Below are 25,823 nucleotides of genomic sequence, written 5' to 3'. Positions count from 1 at the left end.
GATTAAGCCTCATAAGAAAGATTGAGACAGCTGAACACAAACTGAAAGAAAGTCTTTGTGTGTTTTTCAGGATGAATATCAGTTCTGTTATCAGGCCGCTCTCGAGTACCTTGGAAGTTTTGATCACTATGCAACATAGGAGAAGAAGAAGAGCGATATTTCAAGACCTTTCCCTTCGACAAACCCACGAACATTTGCTTGAACTGAAACAAGCTACAGACAGACAGACAGACAGACAGACAGACGACTACACAACAGAGGAAATGAATAAACTGACCAGATGAGTTTCTCTCTGTCAACACGCAAACTATTACCTCAGTGTTCATATATTGATATTAATGTTGTGGTTGGCTTTTTAGAAATATTCAACTGTGGATGAAGTTCTTCTTCGTAACAAGAGGAAAAATATTACATGTAAAAATCTATTTAAAACAAAAAAAAACAAAAGCCTGGAAAATTGCTGCACCCTTCAAAGGGGGGATTTCTTCAAACTGTATTTGAATTCGGTGACGGGAGGTAAACGTGTCTCTCGTTTCCATCGTGAACGGAGGCCGATCTCGAACCTTCTGTGCCTGACGGAGAGCTCAGGGGAGCCGCCATTCGACCCGCGTGATATAATCCTGTCTCTCGATACGAGCCGTCCGGCGTCGACAGAACTGCTGTGAATACTGTATTTTCATGATGTGTCTCTATAACTATATGCTGCTTTGACCGTGTTTGGAAAGCAAAGGGATTTTTTAACAGCTTCAGTCTAGTTCTGTATCATGTTTCTTTACTCCCGTGGCATAATGCTCTCTGTTTATATACAGTACAGTACAGTATGATCAAATCATTCACACTACGCTCTGTTATATTGAGCCCAGATCATAAAGTCTTAAAAAACCCGAACGATCATTAACGCCCGTTTCTTTGATATCTTCTCTAACCTAAACCAAATGATAAAACCGATCTCTTCCTATCATGTTTAGTTTAGTGAATCGTGTTGAGTAGCACAGGTTAAGAGATCTCCAGATCTCCGCCAGACGAGTAAAATGAGCCTTATCGTTGTTGTCAAATATTTAATCGACCTCATTTTATTATTTCTTCTTTTTTTATATATTATGCTTGAATTTTTAAGGATCTATTTATTTATATGCTTTTTATTGCAATATAATTGGTGAGCTGTGATGTAGTTGGCAAGCTAACGTGACTGGTCATAGCTCATGTGTACAGTGTTGTGCTTTGTAAACCGGATATTTTGATATTTCTGTGTACTGATTGTTCTAGAGAAAGGAAACGGCACACGGCCCTCGGGAGCCCAAACCTTACCCAATCAGCTGGAACTTTCCCCTTTCCGACCAGACAGTGCGGTCCTTTACTGGTTTATAATCCTTCGAGCCGGACCCATGATAAAACCTCATGTTTCGCATCAGCATTCGTGACATTATGAGTCAGATGAAGCGAGGATAGATTTCAGGCTGTTCAGATAAGCACACAGAGAGATTTCAGCTCCTCACATGTGAAGGTCAGGTTTAAAACCACAGCAGCACACTGAAAATGCACAAGAATAACACAGCTGACTGCGCAGACGCAGCTCAAAGACACTGCGGACTGCGCAGACGCAGCTCATTGAGAGTGCCCTACAGTAGCACAGCAGTACCGTGGTATTTTTTGCGGTGTCATGATATAAATCTTGAGCATTTGGTGCTTGACTGAAACACAAACCCTTCATTGGTTCGTGTGCTGAATGTCTCGGTAAAGGCCAATAATCATCCGGCTGATAAATGAATATAGACACAGATATTATCTATCATAGTACAGCACAGTAGCAGAAGAGTTTAAGCACACTGAGAGAAATCAGGACTCGCACATGAATTAAACATTTAATGTTTTTAGATGAAAGCACACATGAAAAATCCCTGAGTCAATAAATATGACAGATGAAGTCAATGAAATGATGATTAAAGGGCCGCGTGCTTCTATAGATCGCTTACATTTCTCTGCTTATTCATTTAATATCATGTATGTAGATACGTCGACTTTGTATTAAAAGAGAATGACTGGATGAAATACTGAAGTGAATGTTGTGTCTGTTTCTTCAGATTTAATTGATATCAGATTTAATATTACATGCAGCCGCGGGTCAGACTCTCACCAGTAAACACATTGAGCATGAAAACTTTTAATTAATGTAATGTAACACGTTTACATTCATTCAAACACATGAACATAGAAAAAACATCATCATCACAACACAAGTACACAACACCAGCAAATACAGAAGCGTACTACAAACCCATATGGCATATACATAAATATATTTAAATGTAATTTTTAGTGCTGTGGGCAAAGATTAATCGCGATTAATCGCATACAAAATAAACGTGATTATTGGTATAATATATGAGTGTGTGCTGTGTCTAATTATTATGTATAAATATATACACACACATTCATGTATGTATTTAAGAAACATTTACATGTTTATATATTTTTATTTATATTTTTATATAATCTATATTAAATATAAATAAAAAATGATATATAAATAAAACAATTCTGAAATGAATATATAAATGTGTGTGTGGTTAAATATACATAATAATTAGACACAGTACACGCACATATATTATGCAAAAAATCACTTTTATTTTGTATGCGATTAATCGCAATTAATCTTTGCACAGCACTATTTTAAATATAATTCAAAATGCACAAAAAATATATTTGCTGAATATTTTTTTTAAATGTCAATTTTTGTATATTCTGATATATTTTAAAGCATATAAAAATATATTTAGTCCTCCATATATTTCAATCCAAGAAATATATTCACATCACATTGGAAAAAACACTTACAAACCTGTAAAAATAAGTTTGAAAAGGTTATTAAATATATTTTAACTGCAAAAATAGTCCAAATTAACTTCATTGTTAATAAAATGTATTTGGCATATATTAAAAAGATATTTTTGGATAGAGAAATAATTTTTTGCTGTATGTTAATGCACATAACACAGCCAAATAAAGTTACGTAGCAACTATCTAGTCTACATTGTAAAAAATAAAAGTTGGATTAACTTTAAAAAATTACCTTAATTGGTTACACCTAAAAATGTTACGTTTTTCAACTAAAATTCTTACTTTAAAGTTAATTTTTTTAATATTTTAGGTGTCACCAAGTAAAGTCGTTTTTCAAACATTTTATTAGGCCTACCTTAAATTTTTTACTTAAAATGAAAAAAAATTAGGTGTTACCAAAAGTTTTTTTTTTTTTTAATTTTATTTATTTGTTTATTTGTCAGGGACAATGCAGAGAGGCACATTGTAACAGGTTACAATAACTTGAACAGATGTGTAACCTATATAGTCAAAGTCTTTGAAGTGTTGCTCATGATGGATGGAAGAATTTTTCTCTGAGATTGTACTGCTGATAGATAAAAACATTTAGAGATCTTTTAGTTCAGAAGTATATTTCAGGTATTTGTACAATGCTAATCTGAGACACATGACCTGTCAATCATTCACAGAGGTGAACATGGACAACAGAAGACATGCAAAGAATCTTAAATGTTTGAACATTTGCAGTATTTACAGTTTTAAGACTTCACATTGATAACCTGAAACACTGCTCCTCGAGACTCAAAATGAGGAGAGAAATCAGAAACAAAAGCAAGAATCATTTTTTATTGTTTTTTAAAAACAGGACATATTTTGATTTATTTGTTCAAAGTACTTAAAATCATTTTAAAGGACAGACGGATGAAGCTGCAGATTTGAATCGCTGCAATTTAACTAAAAAAGCTTTTGTTTGTTCTGTATTGTAGAAATCGCTTTTTTCTCCTTTGACCGACTTGGCACTGATCTGATCTGACTTCAGTTAAATCTTTAGATCTTAAATGTTTCACATTGAGAACTTGTATATAATCTATCTGTGTGAAAGTTTGTGTTGAACAAAAGCAGAAAAACACTTGATACACATGATAAACACACACACAGTGATAGGCAACACCACACTTACACTTATGCATTTGGCAGATGCTTTTATCTAAAGCAGTGCATTACAAGCTATACATTTATTTAATAACGTGTGTTCCCTGGGTTCAACCCACACTTAAATAGAAATTACTTCATTTTTAAAGTGCATGAATATTTTTTCAAGTGAACTAAGTTAGGTAAAATTGCACTGCGCTAGTAAAAACACATAATTAAAGGTGCAGGGTGTAAATTTTAGCGGCATCTAGTGGTGAGGTTGTGTATTGCAACCAAGGGCTCGATCCACTGCTCACCCCTGGCTTTTGAAACACATAGAGAAGCTACTGTAGCCACCACATGACAAACAGGTCATCATCGGAGACAACTTAGTAAAAAAAAGTTTGTCCGTTAAGGGCTTCTGTAGAAACATGGCGGCACAAAATGGCGACTTCCATGTAAGGGGACCCTCTGTGTATGTAGATAAAAACGTCTCATTCTAAGGTAATAAACACATAACGGTTCATTATGAAAGGTCTTTATACACCCCTGATAATATAGTTTTGTATATTATTTAGCATTTTTGTCAAGAGATCCTTCTAAAAATTACACACTGCACCTTTAAAAACACATAAAATAACATTTCATTTTTAAATTTTGCTCTCCAAATGCAGACCCATGCAAAGCATTTTGGGAACTACAAGTTTCCTGTTTAGTTATGTCTACCAAAATCCTTTATGTAGTTTCGAAATAAAATTATTAAGTCAGTTTCCTTCTTACAAATTTAAGTAGATTATACATGATAAAATGAATTTAAATGTACTCGATAATGTGTTCATTTAGAATTACTCACATTTTTATGTTATATTCAACTCAAATTTTAGTTAAAAAACAAGAATACAATTTTTTTGACAGAGATTCCTCATTTTATTTTGTTAAATCTACTACGCCACATAATTATTTTATTTACAGTGCATGACCTTTTGCACTGCTTACGCAATGTTCACTGAGATCCACACGAGTGTCCTCCTCACAGACAATCTAATAATAATAATGATGACTTTTATTTCTGTGAACACTCACACGATACAAGGGTGGAGTTTGTATTGTAAACAAATGTTCAACCATTATAACCAAACAATCTAGTACATCTGGTTCAACAATCTAGATAGTTTGAGATGATTATGATGTAACTGATAGTTTTATCAATGCTCATCGTGACTTATTCATTTAAACTTACACACAAAGTTTAAAGTTTCTTCTGATTCAATAATCTTATTGAATAAAAATGTGTGAGCATCTGCTTTGTGTCCTTTATAAACAATTCATCAACAATTACTCATCTGTTTGAATTATTATTATTATTATTATTATTATTATTATAAAACACAGTTCCTGGATTTTGATTTGTAAATACAGTTTTCCAGTAATGCTAAATATATGACATGTTTACAGTAAAACCTTTTCTTGTGCTTCTGTGTAAATCAGCACACATAAACCAAAGAGGCCGATGTCAAAGATGAAATATTTTAGCAGAAAAATGCAATATTTTTCAATGTTATTTGAATGAAACACATAATATTTGTATTATGTACTAACCAGCGTAGGCTCTTGTGATTGTACGTTACACTGGGTTCAGCATAATGCTGCTAAACCAGCAGGACAAACGTGACCATGAACAAACTGATAAAGTTTATCTGATGATGCTCGACTATAGCAGCACATGACACATCTGCTGTCTGATCTCCGTCTTCTTCAGCGCTGAGGATCAGTATTAGTTTTTCACAGATTATTGATTATTTAAATGATGCTGACTTGAGTTCTGTGTTTATTTTGTCTTTCGGTTTCTTCAGATCTTCTCTGGTGGTCTGATATCATCTGTGTTGATGAGTTCAGTCTTTGTCTGACAGCTGATCCGTGCTGCACAATCACACACAGGTTATTTCAATACAATCATGTATAAATCATCAAAGACAAATAAAATCACACAATGTTTCATCCCTACAATCATTGTTTCAAACTTAAGAAGCTTCGAAATAAAGAAAGCATTGCAATGCTAATAAACGCAGACATGCTACCTGTTAATAGGGGTGTGACTTAGAGGTGTTGTGGGTGTGGTTCTGGACCCCCTGGTGGGCGTGGTCAGACCTCTTACTATCTGCTGTGAGGTCTGAATGATGTATGTATATAAAGCTCAGAGCTGTAGGTCTGGAGAACGTGAGAAACATCAATCAGGACTTCATCATGAGTGGAAGCAAGAAAGCCCAAAGGAGATTTTCTCTGGACAGCTCAGGGTGAGTGAGTCTGTTTACATACATTTTATTATTCTTTGAAGTATATTATACATACAGAGAAAAACATATGTGAGTCAGTTCAGGCCTGGATCAATGCATGAATGTAAATGCCTCATGCATGCACAGTAAATTCATACATTACTGCAGTAAAAGATGAACCCGCTGGCTGCTTGTCACAAATAGACTTTGGGATAAATGTCATGTTTGCATTGTCTTGCAGGTTTGTATATGCGTGTGAGTTTCCATAGACGCTCACTGGAGTAAATCGGTTTTGAGTTGCCCATGAACAATTGAAAACCTGTTAAACCAGTGCCTGGAGTGTAATCCAGACTTGACCTCAATGTGCTGACATGAATTTTGAACTTTAGCAAACAGAGTTATGTGTGTGTGTGTGTCAATGAAGACAAAGCATTTTTGAGTTGTTCATTGTAGATGTAAGACATGAGATAGTTGTGATGTCCTGAGGATTATTTATAAAGAGAACACTCATCTGGAGACAGTAAGTTTAAAAACGTATAAATCTGAGGTTTTTAAGTGTTATTTGTGTTTTAGATCAACATACACACATAAATGTGCTTGAAAGTTTTTTGTCAGTGATGTCATAGAAGAATCATTCGATATCTTTATAGAGACTTTTAGACAAAAATGGTTATTTTATGGCATCATGACGCACTTTTATTTTTAGGAGCATATTTTTTATTTTGATTGTTTAAGGTATTTTATTTAAGATAATTTAGCATCACTACAGCAGAATTTGATGATGTTTGTTATGTTTAAGCTGTCATCAGGGGTCCAGGTCTCATAATGAAGAAGCCCAACCTTTATTTCTGTCCCAGACCTCATGAATTTTAGCAGCGGCTCTTTAAAAATAGCAAAGCATGTGCACAGGTTAGTTTGTTTCTTTTGATAACTTATCTGTGCATTGTTGGTATGTAAAATCAGATAGAACGTTGTTCTGGAAACATTAAGAACATTCTGGATGTTATATATCATGACAGCTTTAACCAGCTTTAAGACGTGATTTTTTTGTGATTAGATTTAGTAATGTTACAGTCTCACTCAACTAAAAAGATCAGACTGAAAACATATTGGAGTGACAGCGAGTATTTTCAAATTTCTTCATGACTGTACAAATCCCTCAGATACCACTGTTCTGAAGTATTGTCCTGATGTATTGTACCTAAGTATTTTCCCAAGGTATAGCCATGAGGCATTGTCCCGATGTGTCACCCCAAGGTATCACCTGGACGTATTGTTCTGATGTATTGTCCCGATTTATTGTCCCTACAGGTGGTAGGTGTAGGTGTTGTCCGAGGTATCGTTCAGAGGTATCATCCGGAAGTATCATCCCAAAATATATGTGTCCTTATGTATTGTCCCGATGTAATGTCCTAAGCTATTGTGACAAAATATTGTCTCGATGTATTGTCCTGAGATATTGACCTGATGTATTGTCCCGATGTACTGTCTTAAGGTATTGTGGCGAAGTATCGCCCCGACGTATCTCCCTGAAGTATCTTCCAGAGGTATCGTCCTGATGCATTGTCCCGAGTTATTGTCCAGGGGTATTGTCTCAAGGTATCGCCTAAAGTATTGTCCTAAGGTATTGTGCCAAAGTATTGCCCTGAAGTATTGTCCAGATGTATTGTCCTGATGGATTGTCTTGACGTATTGTCCCGATGTATTGTCCTGAGGTATTGTCCATGGATATTGTCTTAAGGTATCGCCCCGAAGTATCGCACCAAGGTATTGTCCAAATGTATTGTCCCAAGGTATTGTCCTGATGCATTGTCCCAAGGTATTGTGCCAAAGTATTGCCCTGAGGTATCTCCCTGAAGTATCTTCCAGAGTTATTGTCATGATGAATTGCCCGAGGTATCACACCGAGGTATTGTCCAGATATATTGTGCCGAGGTATTGTCCTGACGTATTGTCCCAATGTACTGTCCCACGGTATTGTCCTAAAGTATTGTCCTAAGGTTTTGTGCCAAAGTATTGCCCTGAAGTATTGTCCAGATATATTGTCCAGATGTATTGTCCTGATGCATTGTCCTGAGGTATTGTCCTGATGTATTGTCCTGAGGTATTGTCCTGATGTATTGTCCTGATGCATTGTCCTGAGGTATTGTCCTGATGTATTGTCCCGAGGTATTGTCCTGAGGTATTGTCCTGATGTGTTGTCCTGAGGTATTGTCCTGATGTATTGTCCCAAGGTATCGTCCCGAGGTATTGTCTCAAGGTATTGTCCTAAGGTATTGTGCCGAAGTATTGCCCTGAGGTATCTCCCTGAAGTATCATCCAGATGTATTGTACCAAGGTATTGGCCCGAAGTATCGCCACAAGGTATCGTTCTGAAAAATCTCCTGAAGTTTAGTACTGAAGTGTTGTCCTGAAGTATCCTAGTAAAGTATTGTCTATCAGTGTATCTGTGTGTTTCTAGATGGATCTTCAGTGTGATGATTGTTCTCTGTTCATCTAGATATCATCTGGATGTCTGTGAAATTAGAAGCAACATGTTGAGAAGATCATCAGAAGGAAAGAACCTCCACAGTCCTGATAAAGAACATCTGGAATTTATACAGCACAACATCAGCACACAGAAGAGAAGCAGGTGAATATCAGTTCAATGTGAGGTGCTTTTTATATAACTGTCTAATTGTGCATTCAGACCGCCACCGGCGAGAGCGTCAAATAAAAGCTCTGGCTGCCCTGCCAACGACTCTAAAGAAAAGTTGTAGTGGACGCTCTGACGCTCGAATGCATTCTCTGAACTCCTCTCAGGCGGAGCTTTCCGCCTTCCGATTAGTTCCCACCAAACATTTCCGCCTTCCGATTGGTTGCCGCTGAACCGCGTCATATCTCATTACCATGAAGTTGAGCTGATTTCAACTCTCCTCGACGCTCACGCTGTACATGACGCGCCGATGCTCGCCGGAGTTCACCGCCGGCTCGCATTTAAAATGAATGACTTCCTGCCACTTTGACGCTCTCGCCGGTGGTGGTCTGAATGCACAGTAACATTTTCATCATCTACCAAACTCAAAAATGAGCAGGCCGAGAACATGTAGAGTCATAATTGTTTGTAAACACATTATAAATGTCAGATATGTTTTGCTGAAACAAATAACAAAGACTTTGAACTATGTAGTACTGAATTGTGGAGTCACACTGTTAAACTTCTTTCACCATTTCTGTGATAAAAACAGCATTGTTAAGATGAAATTATAAAAACACATGTAACATAAAAGATACACAGAAATGGATAAACATGATGTGGTAACTGAATACAGTATTTTATCTTCTTAACAAAGTCTTTTTGTGCTTGCATTTGGCTGTTGTCTAATGATATTTTATAGCACAAACGTTATTCAGTCGTTTAATATTGTCCAGGAGTTTTCTTTGAGCTCCTCACTATGATAACATCACCATGTTTTTATTTGACACTTCAGTTTCTTTTTTGCATGCCTATGTGTTTATCATTGATTGATGTGTATATACAGTGGGTTGTCTCAGATGATTGATGTGTGTGTATGTACACGTTTCTTAGATCCACAACCATAGAGGAGGAAAGTTTGGATCAGCCCGATGGACTTCTGCTTTGTACCGTGAGTTTGCTCTTCATGCACCGCTCTGTTTGTTTGACTGAAAACTCTCACGTGTTTCTTAGATTCTTTCCTCTCTGATTCAGAGTTTCAAGACCCACAACAAAACATTTCACAAACTCTTTCCTGACATTCCCAAGACGGAAGATCTGGAACACGGTAAGATCCTGAAGGGAATTCTGTGATCACAAACATAAATCTCTCATTTGTTTTTTCTTAGATTTGAATAATGATGTCTTCTGTTTTTCATCTCATACGTATCTCCTGAACAATCCGTGTCATTTGCGAGTGAAAATTCAGGCTTGAATACGTTCAATTTGCCGGCTTTAGCAAGCTTGTAGTCTTAATATGAATATATTTATAGCTCAAATTGAGTAAAGAGCGTTTTTTTAACTTACCAGATTGTGCGACCTTACTTTCTTTTAAGCAAGATCTTTTTCATTACTGTTTCTATAAAAGTATGAGGATGTGACGTACAACTCCGAGGTGTCCACATACAGAGACGATGATTTTGTCCTCCATTGTTGTTTCGTATTTCTGCCTCCGCTTGCTACATCGTAATCACGTCATCACTACAGCAAGCTCCTGATTGGTTAACACAACGCAAATATTTGCCAAAGTTCTGTGTTTTCACGCTATTTATGCGAATCACCCATTACAAACCGTCAAACGCCCAAAGCGCTCACTTCATGCCTTGTCATTCATGCCATCAGATGATTATTGCGTCTTTCCATTGACTTAACATGTAAATCACTTGCACTTAATGGGGTGTACACACCAAACGCAAATACGAAGTCAATACAAAGTCAATGCAAAGGCGCAAATAGACGTGAACTGGAGCGGGGTGATGCAAATGGCACAAATTGGGCTGTGCAATTGACACAAAAACACACGCTATTTGACTATTCAACTCAAGTGAAAAATTCATATGAAACAAAGTTAAATTCTGTCAGTAATCTAGAGCAGGGGTGGGCAACTCCTGGTCCTGAGGGCCACAGCCCTGCAGAGTTTAGCTCCAACCCTAATCAAACACAACTGAAAAATCTAAGGTGTGTTCGATATTTGAAATCACCTAAACAAACACGCCCCTACCCCAATAGAATCTGGACCTTCTGTTGATAGACCCGCCCCACACATACGCAACCCGGCATTTGATTTGATTTGATTGGTTATTAGTGTGTTTTGGTAGTCGGCCCGTCTCCTTTTCCAACGCGTTTTTCAAACATCGTGGACTTCGCCTTTAAGGTTGAAGCTAAACTCTGCAGGACTGTGTCCCTCGATGCCCACCCCTGATCTAAAGTTAGGAATGTGATGCTTCACGTTTGGTGTGTAAGCAGCATAACGCTTCATTTGCGTCTGGTGTAAGCGTACCATAACTTCAAGAGAAATACTTAAGACTCCATTTAACTCGCATGTTTTTAAAGCTTTGATTGTGTTTACAGTGTGCAATATAACATGTGTTCATGTTTCACGTGTAAAAAAAACACACAAATTTTCACACAATTTCCTTAACTGTATATTGCTGTTTTCACTGTCCTCAAAACGGTCTGATGTCTTCCTTGTTCTATGAAGTCCCTCTTCAGAAATACGTAACGAGCTCTGATTGTGTAGTTTGTTTAGTGTGTTGTAGTGTGTGTATGTAGCTTAGCTTGCCGTTAGCTTAGCTGGCGACTGACGTATTATTGTGGGCAGAGTTTAGTCAAAAAACTGTTCTAGTGACGTCATTAAAACAGGAAGTAGAGGGCTGTAGTCCAAACCGGCCGTTCACTGTAGGCTTTGAAAGGCAAATTCTATTAAAGAAAATATATCGCCTGGCAGTGAACTTTGACCTTTATCATTTTACGGGTATTATTTATGTTCTAACAGCAACATTACACACTAACTAGGTTTTAAAAAATGGGATCAGGAAGGATGTAACCTTTAAGACGCATGTTTACTGTATGAAGTGTTCTTTATTATCATATATACTCATATATTATCATATATTATCAAACTGTATTTTGATCTGATTCCGTATTTACAGTTTTTACCTGTGGCCTGAAAAAAGAAGTGATTTACCACGGTAAACTCTACGTCTCCCATCATCACGTGTGCTTTCACTCCTCTGTGCTGCTCAAAGAAACTAAGGTGAGAGAAATAAGAGCAGTAAATAAATAGCTATAGTTTAGTTTATCAAGCGCTTCATGATCTCTACAGATTAATGTTTCAATGTGTGTGTGTGTGTGTGTGTGTGTGTGTGTGTGTGTGTGTGTGTGTGTGTGTGTGTGTGTGTGTGGTTGTAGGTTATGATTTTGGTGTCCAGCATTCAGACCATTAAAAAGAAAAACACAGCCAAAATCGTTCCCAATGCCATCGCCATCATTACAGACATACAGAAGGTGCGAGCAGTCTGTCGGAGCAAACACTCATTGTCAGTTTATGAGTTGGTGTGATTCTGTGTATTCATGTAATTTATGTGTGTGTGTGTTGTGTTTACTTTGTGTTTTAGTATCATTTTGTCTCGTTGAGGAATAGAGAAGCATGCTTTAAACTCATCTTTTCGCTCTGTCCACAACTCCAGGTTTGTGATGTTATTGTGTTGTGTTGTATTGTGTTGATGTTTTGATCTTCAGATCTGTGATGTGATTTCTTCTCTATCTACTGTTAGACTGAGAACATCAACAATAACCTGAAGATGTCTGACACAGAAAACCAACATGACGTCACTATTGACACGGTGAGAATACAGATCATTGAGAGTGCTTTACAAATTTACACTTAGTTAGTTTTCTTCATACACATTCCTGGTTTGGTTGGAGACCTGTATACCCTACTGAAAAATCCAGCTAAGACCAGCATAAGCTGGTGAGCTGGTTTTAGCTGGTTCCCAGCTTGGTTTTAGCTGGTTTTGCTGGTGTAGGAAGCTGGTTTTGCTGGTGTAGCAAGCTGGTCTAGCTGTGTTTTGGTCACATTTTAAGCTGGTCTAGCTGGACTTAGCTGATCATGCTGGAATACCAGCTGGCCCACCAGCATGACCAGCTTTGTCAGCCTGGGAGGACCAGCGTAAACCACCTTAAACCAGCTTATGCTGGTTTTAGCTGGATTTTTCAGTAGGGTAGTTTATATAGAGTAGTAAATGCATGTGAATGATGGTGATGTGGTTTTATTTTTGTAGATCTCCAGCCTGTCGAGTTACGAGGAGAACGCTGATGATCACAAACTTTCTCCTACTGAAGAGTTTGAGAATCTAAACAACATTAAATCTCTCAACAACAGTGAGTCTCACTAAATACATTCACATTATACTGATCTCTCTCTCTCTATCTCTGTAAAAACATGATATGAGATTATAAAGCTGTATTATATTCATTAAAGTAAGATTGATTAAAGGTTTATTTATCTTCATGTGTTTTATGAATTAGGGGTCTCCTGGGTAACCATGGTAACAGAGAAAATGAAATCTGTCCTGTCCACCAATGACACGCACATCCTCAACAAACTTCTTGTGTTTTATCTGATACTGTAAGTATGAAAGCATTATTTTACAAATCCTGCAGGATATTTGCACACAACTTCATGTGTATTTTAGGCAGTGGCCAATTTGTATGAATTCAGTGTTAGGTTTTTGTATGATTTGTTTTTACCAGTGATGCACTGTTTAAGGGCGGGGTTAGGGGCGGAGTACCATTATTGTTTTTTATATAATTGTGCTGTTCACCTTGTAAAATCTGTATGAATTTCCAAAAGATCACAAGTGGTATTCTTGACGGACTGAGATTGAGAAACAGTTCAATTCTGAATGGAGGTCATTCTCTAACAAATCATTCATACATCCGAATGATTAAATTAATAAAGTGTGTAAATGATGCCGTTTCTGTTGGATTATCAAACACTGTTTCACTTTCAAAAGCTTGTAAACTGAACGAGCCCTCAATGAGCTTCCAGATAATTTCCGTCAGATTCTGTTTAAAGAAAACATGACGTGATATAAACTCAGTAAGTGTCACATCTTAAACTTTCACTATGAGCGTTTACTCTTCATCATGTGAGGTGTTTAGTGGTATGTGGTTGATCAGGAAGAGAATAATCTTCTTCTATAGACTGATGGTCATACTGATACTGAACTAAAGACGACTACAGGAACATCTATCTGCAGGCACGTGCACACATAGACATCAAAGGGGGCTTGAGCACCTGCCCTTTTTATTCCTGGAGAGAAAGTGCCCTTTTTTTCTGGGGTGCTTTTTAAAAAAAAAAAAGATATTTATTCATATAACAACTGATGTTTGTTGTTCTTGTGTTTTTTACTTGTTGCTTATTTAATTTAACATGAATTTATTCAGGAATCATTTAAATGAGATTTAAACTCTTATATAAAGAAAAATAGCGCTATTTGTGGCACACAAACGGTTAACAGATGAGTCCCGCTTCCAAAATTCACATCGCTAATATGATTGGCTTTACCTTTCCTTAGTCCCGCCTCTCTAACTTACTTCGCTTTATGATTGGTGTGTCTACACTCGTGCTGCATCATTCGCGCTTCAAGCGCCAAAGCTCAGCCGAACGAGACGCGATCATGTGCATGATTATGCAGGCAGCTACCGGTAAGTGTGTGAGGAAGAAAGCATTCTTATATTAACAGTTTTATGCACAAAATATGGGACACGTTGTTACACATAACGATTCAGGGACATTGTTTTCCATCCCATATTAACCTGAAGAGTTGCAAACTTGTAACAGTGTAGTTTATGTAGTTTAAACAGACTGCTCATAAAATAATAAAGCACAAACAATAAAATAATTGCTAACTGCAGTAGTAAGCTTTTTTTGTTTGCGTTTTTTGTAATGGCTGTTAAATAAGTATAATGTGTTATACTGGAGTGATGTAGTAGATTGGGAAGAAATCTGATGGTTCAGTATTTTACTTGCCCAGTCAGAATTTTCACTGACATCACAAAAAAGTAAAATATAAAATACAAATAAAATAGGCCTAATCTATATTTGTTGTTTCTGACATGTGTAACCCTAATAAATATGAAATCTAAGATTTAAGGTGCCATAGGATGTGTTGTCATAATATGTTAAATTGTTCTTTGACAATTACATAGAAGGTATGTTGCTTTATTAAGTGCAAAAATTATCCAGAAACATTTTTACATGTCTACTTACAACCCTAGAATTTGTCATTTTAATTAAATGGTCTATTTTTGCCCTATTTGAAAGGGTCATGAATAATAATGTTGAGCTCTGCTCTGAGGCTCATGCCAGAAGCTCATATTAGTAAACAGACCTTATATTTTGAGCCCTTATCAGACAAAAATACATTCTGAGTAACAACTAATCAGCTAAACGCTAGCATATGATATAGCATTTATTGGCATGTAGCGCTAACTCAGCAGTCACAACTTTGTTTTTAGCATTTTAACAAATTTGTAATTAATGTGTAATTTAATGTTTTCAAAACATGCACATTGTGTAATGGTTTCCTTTGCTGCTCTATAAACCTAGAATCAGTGTTGCCAACTATTTTCAATGGAAAGTAGCTAAAGCTTGCTTGGAAAGTCGCTAAATGTCGCTAGATTACGTCATTGCGTCATTTGCATAACAGTGACGTCATCACGTCGCATTTGCATCCTTACTACATTGGCTGTTTTCATGTTTCTCTTTCTCTCCGAACTGTCAAAAATGTTATTTTAATACACATGAATGCCTGAAAATGTTTTCTCGTTTGTTTATCTGTTATGTTCTCATAAAACGAAATGTGTGTATGTTCATGTTTATATGGCCAAACAGTCCAGTTTCAAAACATACACTGATAAATGATGGGAAACGTTGTTTTGTTGGTAAATAGCCCATTAACGCGTCAGCTCCGTACAGTTTGTCTGTTCTAAATGTGCTGCTGCTCAGCTCCCTCAAGTACATTTATTTTATGTACAGTGATTCATTTTATTCAAAGACCATTTTACATTTACATCTTGCCATTAATGCACGATTATGCCGTCTGGACGCGGATAGATAACCACTTCTCCTGCCCTGACTGCAGCTGGGAGAGACTATGCTCTGCTGAGCGAGGACTAGACCGCCTGTAAATGCTTTGGGACGTTTGGGACGGGGGTGGAGCCCACAGAAGCAGCGGTAGCTGCTCATTGAGAAGAGTGAATGTCACGTAAAAAGTCTCCAACAACGCCAGAAATGATGTTTTATATAAACAAGGTTTGGGAGGAGCTGATCAGTCAATGAACTCGGCTGGCTTTCAATCATTAATCAATGAACATGGCTGGCTCTTAATCACTAATCAATGAACTTGGCTGGCTCTCAATCACTAATCAATGAACACGGCTGGCTCTCGATGATTAAGCAATGAACACGGCTGGTTATCAATCACTAATCAACACAACAACTTAGTACCAGCTCTATAAATAATCATAGAGTCCTTACCCTCAATTCTCTGGGACATTATTGCAAGATGTCCAGTCAAACAAACCCAGCACAGGAAATTAGCCATACCACACAGGATTATCTCGGGCCTTCCGACAGCGGTCGGGATGTTTCAATCAAGCCCGAGGCCTCCCCACAGGCCGGGCGATCTTCCCGCATTGCTTCACGAATCCCGAGGAGAAAAGGACCGTCTCCTCGCACCCCGCAGAGGCGCTCCCCACCATCACCGGCATCTTCATACGCTTCTGCTTCTCCAGGAATCCCCGACATCAAGAAATGGTCCATCCTAGGCCTCGAACTAGCTCTTGAAAATGCAGATATTCCATTCTCACGTAAACAAACAAAGGCGCAACTGTTCAGCCTACTCCGCGATAGCCGGAGGGCTACTCAACCCCCGCAAACAGCCGTGACAGCAAGCTCTGACTCCTCGTCTCTGCAAGCACGGAGTACACCGTACACCCGAAAGACACCAGGGAAAACACGGAGGTCTCAAAGACACCGCATGAAGCCATCAGCTAGCCTGGGTCGCCGGCCGATGTCTCCAGCAGCCAGCTCACAAGCGAGTCAGCTAGCAAGCCAGCCAGACAGCGCGAACATGCTTCCGCTCACGGCAACGGCTTCGCTCCTCCCACTGCCGCTTCTTTCTCCCGGCCAATGGCCTGCTGCCCCTCCGTCTCTCTATCACACGGGGTTGCGTTCAGCAGCAGCGCCGGCCGCATCTATTTTTCCTTCTCACATTTCTCCCATTTTTTCCGCAGGAGCTGACACGAGCGCGGCAACGGCTTCGCTCCTCCCACTGCTGCTTCCTTCTCCCGGCCAATGGCCTGCTGCCCCTCCGTCTCTCTATCACACGGGGTTGCGTTCAGCAGCAGCGCCGGCCACATCTATTTTTCTTTCTCACATTTCTCCCACTTTTTCCGCAGGAGCCGACACGAGCTCGGCAAAGGCTTCACTCATCCCACTGCCGCTTCCTTCTCCCGGCCAATGGCCTGCTGCCCCTCCGTCTCTCTATCACACGGGGTTGCGTTCAGCAGCAGCGCCGGCCACATCTATTTTTCTTTCTCACATTTCTCCCACTTTTTCCGCAGGAGCCGACACGAGCTCGGCAAAGGCTTCACTCATCCCACTGCCGCTTCCTTCTCCCGGCCAATGGCCTGCTGCCCCTCCGTCTCTCTATCACACGGGGTTGCGTTCAGCAGCAGCGCCGGCCACATCTATTTTTCCTTCTCACATTTCTCCCATTTTTTCCGCAGGAGCCAACACGAGCTTGGTAACGGCTTTGCTCATCCAACTGCCGCTTCCTTCTCCCGGCCAATGGCCTGCTGCCCCTCCGTCTCTCTATCACACGGGGTTGCGTTCAGCAGCAGCGCCGGCCACATCTATTTTTCCTTCTCACATTTCTCCCACTTTTGCAGCAGGAGCCGACTCGAGCGTGAGGATGCCTCCGCTAACGAGTCAGGCCCCGGTTTTCGCTGCAGGAGCCGACACGAGCGTGAGGATGCCTCCGCTAACGAGTCAGGCCCCGGTTTTTGCCGCAGGAGCCGACACGAGCGTGAGGATGCCTCCGCTAACGAGTCAGGCCCCGGCACCCTCTATGACTTTTCAACCTGATATTTTCGCCCACGGATCGACCCAAAGCGTGAGGCTGCCTCCGCAAGCGGCTCCAGCGGCTTCTTTTTCTGTTGATTCTGTTCCCCAGACCCGTCAGCCTTTCACGCTGGCTACCGCAGCACCAATGCCCATCCCACCCAACGCATTGGCCTTGGAACCTCCCCTTGTCATCAATTCCATCAGGCAACAGATCCTCGCAGAAATTGAGGCAGCCCGCATCAGAAGCGGATCTTCCCCCAACACTAGTGCCTCCCTATTCAACTATAATATTCCCTTAAATCATCCACTCAAAGACCTTCTTACCGCCTCTCTAGATACTATACTCCAAGCAGTCTCAATGGGAACTCTTCAAACCTATCTGACAGCTTGGAGAAGCTTCAGAACTTTCCATCATTTACACCAGATCCCTTTAGCCAACTTCTCTCTACTTACTATAACATCATTCATATCGTACCTGCATAAAGTCAAACACCTTCGAATCAGCACAATTAAAGGGTATATGAGCGGAATCCAATTTTTTCACAAACTAATGTTAGGTTCACCCTCAACTGCTATCACTAATCCCCAGACCGCCATGCTTTTAAAAGGTATTGAAAAAACCCAACCCAAGAGTCCAGATCCCAGGTTACCCATAACCATAGAAATCCTTTCAAAATGTCTTGCCACTCTTCGCAAAGGCTACTCCTCAGTACATACTGCCCGAACCCTAGACGCCATGTTCGTGTTAGCCTTTTTTGGTTTTCTCCGCTGTTCAGAATTCACTGTTTCAGCCACCTTTGACCCAAACCTACACCCAACCATCTCTGATCTAGCCATAATAGATGACGAAACCATCTCATTTTTTATCAAACACAGCAAGACGGACCAAATGAGAAAAGGACACCACATATACATTTTCAAAATTCAAACTCCCATCCAACCATACCAAGTTCTCAAAGCTTACACTTCCTACCGTTGCCACCAGATTAAATCCTCTTCCGACCCACTTTTTGGGGATGAATTCAACCGCCCAGTAACCCGCTTTTGGTTTCAGAAGCACCTAAAACAAGTTTTGCTAACATCTGGCTCCCCCCCCATGAATTTTCAAGTCATTTCTTCCGCATTGGAGCAGCCACAACAGCTGCTCAAAACGGACTCCGAGACTCCCAGATACAAACCCTAGGCCGCTGGTCTTCGAAAGCTTTCAAAAATTACATCAGGGCAGATCGTGCTTCCATCAAAGAAGCCCACCAAACACTCACGGCCCAGCAAACGGACATAAGATCACACCGTCACACATAAACCCATCATCACCCTCGATCCACTTCCCTGCCTCCGCAGAAGCTAGTACCGGCAACTCAAGCTGACACCCTCATCAAAATCTTACACAGCCCTACCACAACAGATTCCTTCTCAGATAACAACTGTCGCAGCGCGACCGCTCTTGCAGAAGCCCAAGCTTTTATTTCACTCTCTGCCACAGCAGATGCCTTTTTTAAGCCAGTATCGCAGCAGCGACCGCCCCCACAGGGGCCCGTGCTTCTTTCACTTCCTCTGTCAATAAAACCTTCCCTTTCCAACTCAGGCCAGTATCGCAGCAGCGGCCGCCCCCGCAGGGGCCCGTGCCTTTTCCTCGATCTGCCGCAGCAGTCGACTTCTGAAGCCAGTATCGCAGCTGCGACCGCCCCCGCAGGGGCCCGTGCTTCTTTCACTTCCTCTGCCAATAAAACCTTCCCTTTCCAACTCAGGCCAGTATCGCAGCAGCGACCGCCCCCGCAGGGGCCCGTGCCTTTTCCTCGATCTGCCGCAGCAGTCGACTTCTGAAGCCAGTATCGCCGCTGCGACCGCCCCCGCAGGGGCCCGTGCTTCTTTCACATGCTCTGCCAATAAAACCTTCCCTTTCCAACTCAGGCCAGTATCGCAGCAGCGACCGCCGACGCAGGGGCCCGTGCCTTTTCCTCGATCTGCCGCAGCAGTCGACTTCTGAAGCCAGTATCGCCGCTGCGACCGCCCCCGCAGGGGCCCGTGCTTCTTTCACATGCTCTGCCAATAAAACCTTCCCTTTCCAACTCAGGCCAGTATCGCAGCAGCGACCGCCCCCGCAGGGGCCCGTGCCTTTTCCTCGATCTGCCGCAGCAGATTATTTCAACCTCGAAGCCCGTATCGCAGCGCGACCGCCCCCGCAGGGGCCAGTGCTTCCTTCACATTTTCTGCCCAGCAGTACTGCTCCCTCTGGAGTTTTCTTCTTCCCCAACTACCTCATGTCTGGCTCCTCTAGAGCACAGCCCCATCTCAGGGCACAAACTGCTTCCTTCGCTCCCTTGGAGTCCTACCTTGCTCCTTACAGCACTACCTCACCTATTACCTTTAAAAACTCCCCGCTCTTCTTCAGAGTACAATTTTCTCCCTTCCCTACATATTGGCAGCAGCAGATTTTGCTCCCCCGGAGCCCCCTATATTCTTCAAACTACAGCCTTTGGGTCCAGGCCTCTGCCCCACCTCATACTATCCTTCTCAACCTCTTCACAGCACTTCTCAACAGTGCCCGCTCTCCAGAGCTGCCTTTTTCAATTCTACCCTCTACTTCAGCATTTTCCCCAATGAGGGCCAGCACCTCGCCTTCTCAAGCCAGCCTTCTTTGGGGAATTGTTGTTCAGGCGGCTGTCCTGCACCACCTGCTCTTTTTGGGGATAACCCGGGTCAGGGCACGCCCCAGGCCCGGGGCTCCTTCCCCGGTCAAGGGACGAACGTTCCGAACTCGGGGGGTATTTCCCGAGCTCGGAACCTTCGCCCCGGGACAGCACGCCACTCACGCATATTAGCAGTCCCACTTTATTGTCAGTGAGGCGAACTCGTAAAATGATGTTTTATATAAACAAGGTTTGGGAGGAGCTGATCAGTCAATGAACTCGGCTGGCTTTCAATCATTAATCAATGAACATGGCTGGCTCTTAATCACTAATCAATGAACTTGGCTGGCTCTCAATCACTAATCAATGAACACGGCTGGCTCTCGATGATTAAGCAATGAACACGGCTGGTTATCAATCACTAATCAACACAACAACTTAGTACCAGCTCTATAAATAATCATAGAGTCCTTACCCTCAATTCTCTGGGACATTATTGCAAACCCACCTCCACCCCTTCGCCTCACTACGTACATTTAGCTCAGCACCGGGGATAACCCGGGTCAGGGCACGCCCCAGGCCCGGGGCTCCTTCCCCGGTCAAGGGACGAACGTTCCGAACTCGGGGGGTATTTCCCGAGCTCGGAACCTTCGCCCCGGGACAGCACGCCACTCACGCATATTAGCAGTCCCACTTTATTGTCAGTGAGGCGAACTCGTAAAAAAGTCGCTAGATTTGTCGCTAGTCGCTTTTTTGAAAATAAGTCGCTAAAGGGGTCTGAAAAGTCGCTAAATCTAGCGACAAAGTCGCCAAGTTGGCAACACTGCCTAGAATACTAAGGAGACCATGGTGTCTGTGTGAACTGATTATTTTGTAGACATCTTTTGAAAATTAAACAATTGCGTGAGTTTGAGGAAGATAAAATTAATTAACTTTTTTAATATTTTTTTTAAAAAGGAAGTCAGAATTGTGTTAATATATATACTTTTTGATAAAAAAAAAGAAAAAATATACATAATTATGAAAGGTGCCCTTTATTTCACTTGAGCCCCTGCCCCACAAAATGTCTGTGCACGTCCCTGTCTATCTGTCTTTATATGATTCAGAGCTGCAGGCTGTTGTTGATTCACTTTAATCTTCAGAGTTTTTACCATTCTGTATGATAAAACAAAAAATATATTTCAACTTTAAAGTCCCCATAAAATCAAAACGGGCAATTCTTGTTTTTAATGGAATATCAGTGTTTATTATAAACAATTCATCTATGTAAGTCTTTTTTTATTAAAAATTAATGTGTAAACTTGAATTAAAATCTGAAAATGTACATCCACTTTCTTATGGTGATCCTTCTCTGATGACATCAGCTTGGGCGGAGCATCCGTTAACTTCGCCCCCTCCAACTGTCAGTCTGCTGCCAGTTCCATTTCTGAAAAAACGCATGTTAGTTTTTATATCCAATCAATTCGCAGTGGAAAACACAACCCACACCTGTTATTTTCCTTGTGTGATATTCAGTTTCACCCTCGGAAATTTGGCAAAATACGGATGTAAAACGATCAAGACTTCTGGTTCAGAGAACTTTAGAGCATACAAATTTTCAATTGTTTTTAAATCACAATTTTTTTAACTGAGCAAGCCTACGATAGCCCTTTATGGGCCAACTTCGAGCTAGCCTTAGGGCCCCCGGCAGGTTTTGCTCATTGGCTAAACGTTGGCCCCTTAGCGTTGGCCCCTTAGCGCTGGCCCTGCATGGGCAGCCCTCACTTAGCCCCAAAAAGCCCATACTAGGCCTACACAGGGCCTGCATTATTCATCTACAACATGGCTCTCCGGCATTTTTCCTGGAGGACACCTGTACTGCATAATTTAGATCCAACCCTACTCACCATTATGGTGAAAAGTGTTTGTTTTAGTTGGGCTTGACTCTTTGCATGTTAGTTTTTTCTAGGCATAGTGCAATTCTTTGTGGTGGTTAGTACATGTCAAACATCATCATCATCTAGACAACTGATTTATTAATTTAGTGTCTGCACACTTAAGGGGATCGCACAACGGCTGCACAGCTCAGCGCAGTGCCGCGCCATTCTAAAAAAATGTAACAAATTGTTTTCTATGAGTGTACGCACACCGGCGCGACGCAACGCTGAGCTGCGCGGCCGGTGTGCGATCCCCTTTATCAGAAGCATCTTTCTCTGTCAATAATGTGATGCTACAGTATGAGATCCAGCACTTTCATAGCAGTTCATAGCAATTTGAAACACTAACATTTAAAAATTAACCGCTGTATAATGTAGACACACAAACATCAAGAATCAGAGTATGAATCACAACAATGGTGACAATAAAATGAAAAGCTTTATGCTGCAATGCATGCTGGGTATCAAAAAATTACAAATCTCATCCAGGACTCCCAGAATGCATTACAGCATGAATAAATAATGAAAATTTTTACTATTTTCTTTGTCACCATTGTTGAGATTCATACTCTGATTCTTGACGTTTGTGTTTAATTTACAAAATGGTTCATTTTTTATGTCCACAGTTTTTCATAATCCGTCAGAAGGACAAACTGCTGTGAGATTTCTGGACTTTGCACTGTAATATTGCATTATTAACAGAAAATTAATAAATCAATTTTCTAGATGATGATGTTTGACTTCATGTACTAACAACCACCAAAGAGTTGCACTATTGTCTTTTCTCTGCCATAACAAACATGTCTTGAAGGAAGAGTATCTGATTTGATCCAGAAACATTTTTAGTTATGTTTGCCTCTCATCTGTGAACATGTTTTGCATGCTACTGCGCATATGTTATATTTTTTATGGATTCAGATATGTTTGTATTTGAAAGGATTCAGATATGTTTTAAGATATTTATGAACAAGTATCAATATATACTACTACATCTACACAACTGAAAACGTGCTTTAACTAATTCCGATTTAAAACAGTTGTTTGTCTTGGTTATTTTTGGTAATGTTATTCACTTTGTACTATTAAGTTTTCTCACTGGTGACATGGAGACATGAGATGTGGACGTCTGATCTGTGCAGGTTCATCTGTTATGGAGGAGGCTTGGCTTTGGATGGCGATGTGAATGGAGGGTGGGATTGTGATTTCAGCGCTAGTAGGCTACCGATAGCATTTTTCAAAATCAGATACCCTGCCTTTAAACAACACAAAGTTATAGCAGCTAGAAAAAAAAGAGTCAAGTCCAACTAAAACAAACAGTGATCACCATAATGATGACTTTAATTGAAACAACCAACATCTAAAGCTAAGTTAAGAAAATAACTCTACATATATAGATATAAAATGCAATTTAGGTTTTAATTCTGTTTCAGGGTTACTTCTTAACACTCTGTAAGAATGTGACAATATATACATCCAGCAGTGTTCATTTAACTTCCTGGAGCTAAGTGAAGGCTGCCCGTGCAGGGCCAGAGCTAAGGGGGCCAATGAGCAAAACCTGCTGGGGGCCCTAAGGCCCATAAAGGGCCATTGTGCGCTTGCTTGTAGGGAATAAATAATAACAATACACCTTCAATCTGACTGAATTAAGATAAATATCTAATAAATAACAGAAACTGATAAACAGTTTCTTAAATGGCGTGGAGCACCTGTTACAAAACCTGGACATTTGTCTACACAGAAATGATTTCTCGGTTTGATGTGCAGTTGTTGTAGTAGTGCTTATGTGTTAATTTGTGTAATTTATATTGGTGTATGTAGTGTGGTCCTTCTGGTGTTGTCATCTGGCTACATTGGCTTAAGGATTGTGGCTCTGGAGGAACAACTGGGAGCCCTGCTGGAGTTTACACTACAGAGAGAGTAAGCACACCCACACACACACACATTCTGGTTTCCATGTTTTATGGGGACATTCCATAGACATAATGCATTTTATACCATACAAACTGTATATTCTATTCCCCATTCCCTAACCCCAACCATCACAGAAACCCTTCTACTACTTCACATTTTCAAGAAACATCATTTTGTTAGATTTATAAGCTTGTTTCCTCATGGGGACATCAAAATGTCCCCACAAGGTCACAAAAACACTGGTATTCCTATCTTTGTGCGGACAATTGGTCCCCACAACGTGATAATTACCAGGTACACACACACACACACACACACACACACACACACACGCACACACAGTTTTCCCTTTAACACACTTTCATAACTCCACCTGAATAGTTGTAATACTTTCACTTTCTGTATTGTGTGTGTGTGTGTGTTGTGTGTTTTCTTTGACTAAGTTGTCTCTCTCTTCTTCAGGTACAATGAAACGTAACCCAATACAACATGATAGAGTTACAGAAGGAAGGAGAAGAAGATGAAAGTGTTTGATTTTCATTTACGCAGACATCAGAGATCCTGAAAACCTCTGAACAGAAGTACACAGAGACGTACAGTGATGTCTCACCTGCTGTTTTATATCAACACATCAAATAGATTTGTGTACATGAAAACTGTAACACAAGTGAATACTGACATCTACAATCCAAACTCATTTTAACAACACAAACCTGTCTATGCACTGAGTACTAGTCTTTCTTAGGTTATAGATTTACTCGTATTTATACTTACAGTAAATAATTGAGATGACTTGAATGGTTTGGTCAAAGTGATAGAAAACTGGTTTGAGAGTTTGACTCCATAACAGTAAATGAGTGAAGGGTTAATGAATTAAAAACAGTAAAGCTCATGAAGGATTTCTGCTATAATGTTCTTGTTTATCACAACAGACGTATTCATAGTGTTTGTATGCAACATGAATTATAGCGAGAAGTCTTAAAAAGTTTATTTGTCAAGAGAGTCTTTGAAGAGATCAGAAAGATTCATGCAGACAAATATAAAGAGACATTGAGTGAAAGTTATCATATGAGCTTTATAATCAGACATGACTGATGGTTCATCTCTCACCTCATTGAATCTCTCAAACATTTTACAACACAATGTGAATCTAGTAATGGGTTTAGACATCCACTATAGATTCTGGTTTGTTTATTGTACACTTATTTGATTTATACACTGTTCTGTATACTGTACACATTATATTAAGCACAACCTTTGGTCATTATTAACTTCACAATCAGATAATGAATTAATGTAAGAGATTAATAATAATGTCTCTGCAAATCTTTAAGTATTGACTTCTGAATTTAATTAGAATAGATGAAAGGCAGCGAGACACATTTGAACTTTATCACAGATTGAAAAACTTTTATTTTGACTGCATTTAATTCAAACCAATTAACAAAGAAGAACCTAATAAATAAATATACATTTAAAAACATTACATTATCATCATTACACAGAAGTTAA

General features: G+C 40.1%; 2 protein-coding genes across 2 annotated transcripts in view; both read left to right on the top strand.

The window, feature by feature from the left end:
- The window catches only part of LOC129443205 (receptor-type tyrosine-protein phosphatase S-like), a 106,538-nt gene extending 104,482 nt beyond the window's left edge, over window positions 1-2,056 (top strand). Inside the window, exon 35 of the mRNA XM_073864476.1 lies at window positions 71-2,056. Coding sequence (XP_073720577.1) covers window positions 71-139 — 69 coding nt within the window. The 3' untranslated portion in view covers window positions 140-2,056. The remainder of the gene's footprint in view (window positions 1-70) is intronic.
- Window positions 2,057-5,346: 3,290 nt separating this feature from the next.
- Window positions 5,347-25,580, top strand: LOC129443225 (GRAM domain-containing protein 2B). Its single transcript, XM_055203699.2, has 12 exons — window positions 5,347-6,245; window positions 8,725-8,856; window positions 9,793-9,850; window positions 9,934-10,006; window positions 11,871-11,974; window positions 12,130-12,225; window positions 12,336-12,407; window positions 12,495-12,563; window positions 13,002-13,101; window positions 13,249-13,348; window positions 24,219-24,317; window positions 24,774-25,580. Exons 1-12 carry the CDS (start codon window positions 6,133-6,135, stop codon window positions 24,787-24,789), a joined length of 1,032 nt encoding a protein of 343 aa, XP_055059674.2. The 5' UTR covers window positions 5,347-6,132; the 3' UTR covers window positions 24,790-25,580.
- Window positions 25,581-25,823: the final 243 nt, after the last annotated feature.

Source organism: Misgurnus anguillicaudatus, unplaced genomic scaffold (genome assembly GCF_027580225.2).
Source record: "Misgurnus anguillicaudatus unplaced genomic scaffold, ASM2758022v2 HiC_scaffold_26, whole genome shotgun sequence".
NCBI classification, from domain to species: Eukaryota; Metazoa; Chordata; class Actinopteri; order Cypriniformes; family Cobitidae; genus Misgurnus; species Misgurnus anguillicaudatus.
Note: the sequence above shows the minus strand (reverse complement) of the source record. Positions and strands in the feature narration are given on the sequence as shown.

What these genes read in the sequence shown, in the direction of transcription:
- LOC129443225 (XM_055203699.2), top strand. Translation starts at nt 6,133, where the DNA reads ATGTATATAAAGCTCAGAGCTGTAGGTCTGGAGAACGTGAGAAACATC. An exon ending in ATGGACTTCTGCTTTGTACC is followed by an intron (nt 9,851 to 9,933) that starts GTGAGTTTGCTC and finishes TCTCTGATTCAG; the next exon opens with AGTTTCAAGACCCACAACAA. An exon ending in ATGACGTCACTATTGACACG is followed by an intron (nt 12,564 to 13,001) that starts GTGAGAATACAG and finishes TTATTTTTGTAG; the next exon opens with ATCTCCAGCCTGTCGAGTTA.